Raw genomic sequence first — 5,105 nt, 5'->3', positions numbered from 1 at the left:
GTGTATATATATATATATATATATATATATATATATATATATATATATAGTAATTCATAAATAAGTCTTGCAATCTCACAAATCAAAATAACCAAAAAATTCCTTTTTTAAAGATATGTTCTGTTTTATTTAATGGGGAAATGGACTATATGGAATATTTATCACTTATTTATTTATTTTTTTAATTTTCCTCTCTCTCTCTCAGATTTAAAGACAGAAAGGTCTTTTAAAAGAAACTGTTTCTTGGCAAATTTTGACTGTTTTATTATTTTTCTCCAAGACAGTATAATCTGTAACCTCACATTCCTCTTGCTAATTTCAGGTGTTTAGACTTCTTGCTGGACAATGGAGCAAATCCAACTCTGAAGAACAGCAGAGGTTACAGTGCCGTCCACTATGCAGCAGCTTATGGGAACAAACAGCATCTAGAACTGGTCAGTTCTGGATCTTTGCATCTCTAATCTGCATTACTCTGCCTGCAATGACTACTAATGTTTTTTTTATTACTCCCTGCAGCTCTTGGAGATTTCTTTTAATTGTCTCGAAGAGGTAGAAAGTAATATTCCAGTCAGTCCTCTGCACCTGGCCGTAAGTATGCAGCTGTAAATCCTTCTGTGGAGGCTTTTGGTTTATATGCTGACCCCCTAACTCCTGCAGGCGTATTATGGGCACTGCGATGCGCTGGGTTTGCTTTGCGAGACTTTGGTTAGCCTAGATGTGCGGGACATTGACGGCCAAACTGCGCTTCACCTCGCTGCAAAGAGAGGCTTTTCTAAATGTGTGGAGGTCCTGCTGGAGCATCAAGCTTCCTACACCCTGAAGGAGTATAAGCAGAGGAGGACCGCTCTGCATTCTGCAGGTGCGTAAGGATCACACTACGGCTTTCTGTTTTTAAGCAGCTTCTAGTCTCTAAAATCCAGAATCCTCTTTCTTCTTGACTGGATCAGCTGCTGAGGGCAGAGTGGACTGTCTGCTTTTACTGGTCAACAGGGAACAGAGTGCTGCCATCATTGACTGTCAGGACGCACAGGGGCAGTAAGTCACTTCCTTTCATTTTCAACACAAGCATGTTCATTTTTATATTTACAGCTAAAAAACAATTTGTTTAAATTTCAAATGTTTCCTTGATGTGAAAGAAAAGAAATTAGATTTCAAGTTTTATTATTGAATCCTGTTTCTCAGGACGGCTCTCATCCTGGCCGCTTTGGGGCGTCACACCGACTGTGTCCACATCCTGTTGGAGAAAAACGCAAATCCGGATACTGCCGATAAACAAGGCTTTACTGCCCTGCACAGAGCCGTGAGTCGATGCACATCACTGTTTTTACCTGCGACTGAAACTAGCTTACCCCGGAGGGTTTGCCAGTGGTGTCAAAAGTACACACACTTGTTACTTAAGTAGAAGTATAGATACTGCTGTTTAAAAACACTAAGTTGAAGTATCAACTTGACCTCTTTACTCAAGTAAAAGTGAAAAAGTATGTGCTCCAAAAACTACTTAAAGTATAAAAGTATAAAGTAACCTTAAAAAAAAAAACAGCCAGATGCCACTATATGAATTGAAAGCTCAATTTTTCAACTATTTTAAAAATTCTTTGAGATAGAGCCAAGGATGAGGGAGGTCTTGTTGGTCTCCATCTCCTGATACGCTCTGGCCTGTGTCCGACCTCTCAGACATTTCAACATCTTTTTCTGAATTCAACATTGTAGCGTGGCATAGACAATTCACGTTTGCAGTTTGAAGAACACCTGCTTGCTTCTGATGATTTCCTTTATCTAACCAATGAGTGTTTGCGTTATATTACCCATCTAATTACACTAGTTTTCACTAGATGTGGATGGAGTCAATGATCTGCATTGGATGGCGTACATGACGTGAAATAAATATTTATAAACATTAAACCGAAGCCAAGAGGAATGAGTAACGTTTGTTTTAAAAATTTAAGGAATAGAAAGAAAAGATACTTGTGTTAAAATGTAATGAGTAGAAGTCAGAAGTAGGAACAAAAATAAGTACTGGAGTAAAGTATAGATACCTAAAAAGTGTACTTAAGTACAGTAACAAAGTATTTGTACTTCGTTACTTGTAACCTCTGGGTTTTGCAGGCTATGTTGGGCGCTGAAGACGCCGTTCTGGCTCTGCTGGAACATGGGGCTTCTGTCCTGTGCAGAGACTCTCAGGGAAAGACGGCGCTCCACCTCGCTGCATCCTGTGGCCACACAAAGCTGCTCCACATGCTGCTGAACGCTGCAAAAAAAGCTGATCCTCTGGACTCCATTTTAGACTTCAGGGGCTACACACCCACACACTGGGCTGCTTACCACGGTTAGATTTTTACATTTCTTAACTAAAGCAGTTTATTTTAACCATTAAATGAACAAAAATGACAAGACTGCATATAGAATACTAACAATCACCGTTTTGTTCCTGTTTTCTTCTTCAGGTCATGAAGGATGTTTACACATTTTACTTGAGAACAAACTTTATAGCAACCAGGAAGGAAATCCCTTCACTCCACTGCACTGTGCTTTGTGAGCATCACAATACACCCTAAATACGTGCAAATGTTTACGTATCTGCATTCATTCTGATTAGATCAGAGTAGTTCTTGTTCTTTTTAACACCCACTTTGCTTTTCCCACAGAATCAATGGACATGATGCTGCTGCTGAGCTTTTAGTAAAGACTATTGGCTCTCATATTGTCTTCACTAATGATGCCAAAGGACGGTGCGTTCAATGTTCACATCAAAAATGCTTTATTTCACACTTTTGCCAATCGAACAAGACAATTTACATTTAAAATAAGAAAAATAATTGCATTGTCTTATTTCAAGTACTTATTTTCTAATTATCTTATTTTAAGAGTTAAAATGTTCATTCTCTTTTTCAAATAATCTCATTCACCCACTCAAATTTAGGGTAAATACACATTTAAGAAATGTTTACTTATTTATAGATTTTTTTATTTGCAGTGTAACATTTGGAGGAAAACCAAATCTAAACATCACCATGTACCCTTTATCCCTGCTGTTGAAACATGACGATGGCAGCATTATGCTGTGAGGATGCTTTTCTTAAACAGTAGCAAGAGGTCTGGTCAGAAGCAACAGGAAGATGGCTGCAAAAGTCATTAGGAGGCATAATCGGCCATAAATCTGCAGCATCGGGGGATCAGAACACATTAACTGATCCGGTCAAAGTCACAACTTTAATCTAATTTGTCTTCAAGATTTATAAACCGGTGTTGACGCCTTCAAACAATCCAACCAAGGCTGGTTCATAGTTTAGGGGTCTGCGAGGTCACCATGGGGACATGCTGCCAAATGACGTCGCCCAGAAATAACAATTTAGCAGAATGGCGACTAAAAAAAAAAACAGAATTACTACGCTCTATTTCTAATTTTTTACATTTTTTTATTTAATAAACTAATTCATCATTTTAAAGCATTTTTAGTTATTTAAGGAGACATTTAATTCAGCTGTGCATTTTAAAATTCATCTGTAGATTGGAATCGGGTATTAGATTGATACATACATTTATTTTATGATACATTTATACATTTATATCACCATTATGGGCAGACAGACTCAGAAAATTAGGTACAGCAGGAAAAGCCTCATAAAAGCTGCATGGGCTGTTTCAGCAACGTTCTGCATGGAACATAGATGCTTTCATTCATTTTCCGTCACCCTTTATCCCAGCTGGGGTCACAAGGGGTGCTGGTGCCTATCTCCAGCAGTCTATGGGTGAGAGGCGGGGTACACCCTGAACAGCTCGCCAGTCCATCACACGGCAACATCAAGACAAACAATCATTAACACCTAAGGAGAATTTAGAGAAGCCTATTAACCTAACAGTCATGTTTTTGGACTGTTGGAGGAAGCCAGAATACCCAGAGAGAACCCACACATGCTCAGTGAGAACATGCAAACTCCTTGCAGAAAGACCCAGAGCTGGGAATCAGACCCGTAACCTTCTTGCTGCAACGCAGCAATGCTACCCACTGCGCCACTGAGCAGCCCAGGTCATAGATGCATTAAGCATAAACCAGCCTACAGTGTCTAGACAGATCTTTAAAGACCTTAGGCTGTAGTCGCTGCAAAAGGAAGCTCACTTTTCAGAGTTTGTTAAAATCACAATAAAATATATTTGAGTTTTAAAATCGCTATGTAATAAAATGCATAAATCCTATTCTTACACTCTTAAGTCAGAAAATGTTACTGTAGTGACTGTATTTAGCAGATGTTTCCAGATGTTTGATTAGATTTGTGTTTGTCCTGCTGTGTTTGAGTGATTTGATATCCTGTGGTTCAGGACGCCGCTGCATGCAGCTGCTTATTCAGGAAGCGTCGCCGGGCTCCGGCTGGTTCTGGCCCACGGAGCGCAGGTCAATGCTGTCGATCACTTTGGATGCTCTGCTGTGATGGTAGCAGCCGACTGCGGACAGACGGCAGCTGTCGGTAGGTAACTGAAACTTGGGAAGTCTGTGTTTTTTACTGAAACCTTGAGGCTGACCAAAACCCGTTTAGGCTCGGGTTAAGTTCTTTTTTGCAAACGCTTGGTTTGTGTAGTTTTGATCCTCACTTTCTTTGGTTATAGATTGTTTTACATCCTGCTGAGAAACAGCAGGCAGATGCTTGTAATGAAATTAGTATCTTTTTTAGAGTTCCTGCTGCTCAAAGCGAAGCCGGACCTGACCCTGGTGGACGTCAATAATAACACAGCACTTCACTTAGCCTGCAGCAAGGTTACTAACTATTAGTACTATTATTATTACTTCTCTATGGTTGGAGTGCAGCCTAATGCCATGGTCACTGATCAATGTGACCAACCTTAACGATGTGCTTCACTCTGCAGGGTCATGAAATGTGTGCTTTGTTGATCCTCGGTGAGATCTCTGACTCCTCCCTCATCAATGCAAGAAACAACTCCCTCCAGATGTGAGTTTCTGCAAAGGTCCAAAACATGGAAGTGAATAAATAAACCGGTGTTGTTTAAAGTAGGGAAATCATATTTAAATATAAACATTCTGGCTTAAAGGAATAGTACACCCAAAACATGATTAGCCTTCCTTTTCAACTCACCCCCATGCTGAACAACAC

At 39.8% G+C, this 5,105-nt stretch overlaps 1 protein-coding gene across 1 annotated transcript in view; it reads left to right on the top strand.

The window, feature by feature from the left end:
- Positions 1-5,105, top strand: part of LOC107099668 (serine/threonine-protein phosphatase 6 regulatory ankyrin repeat subunit C-like) — a 20,299-nt gene that overhangs the window by 13,038 nt on the left and 2,156 nt on the right. Inside the window, exons 16-26 of the mRNA XM_015397889.1 lie at positions 323-434; positions 517-588; positions 658-859; positions 948-1,035; positions 1,183-1,300; positions 2,107-2,326; positions 2,445-2,532; positions 2,646-2,729; positions 4,318-4,463; positions 4,668-4,750; positions 4,861-4,943. Coding sequence (XP_015253375.1) covers positions 323-434; positions 517-588; positions 658-859; positions 948-1,035; positions 1,183-1,300; positions 2,107-2,326; positions 2,445-2,532; positions 2,646-2,729; positions 4,318-4,463; positions 4,668-4,750; positions 4,861-4,943 — 1,296 coding nt within the window. The remainder of the gene's footprint in view (positions 1-322; positions 435-516; positions 589-657; positions 860-947; positions 1,036-1,182; positions 1,301-2,106; positions 2,327-2,444; positions 2,533-2,645; positions 2,730-4,317; positions 4,464-4,667; positions 4,751-4,860; positions 4,944-5,105) is intronic.

This window comes from Cyprinodon variegatus, unplaced genomic scaffold (assembly GCF_000732505.1).
Source record: "Cyprinodon variegatus isolate N-32 unplaced genomic scaffold, C_variegatus-1.0 Scaffold896, whole genome shotgun sequence".
Lineage (NCBI taxonomy): Eukaryota > Metazoa > Chordata > Actinopteri > Cyprinodontiformes > Cyprinodontidae > Cyprinodon > Cyprinodon variegatus.
Note: the sequence above shows the minus strand (reverse complement) of the source record. Positions and strands in the feature narration are given on the sequence as shown.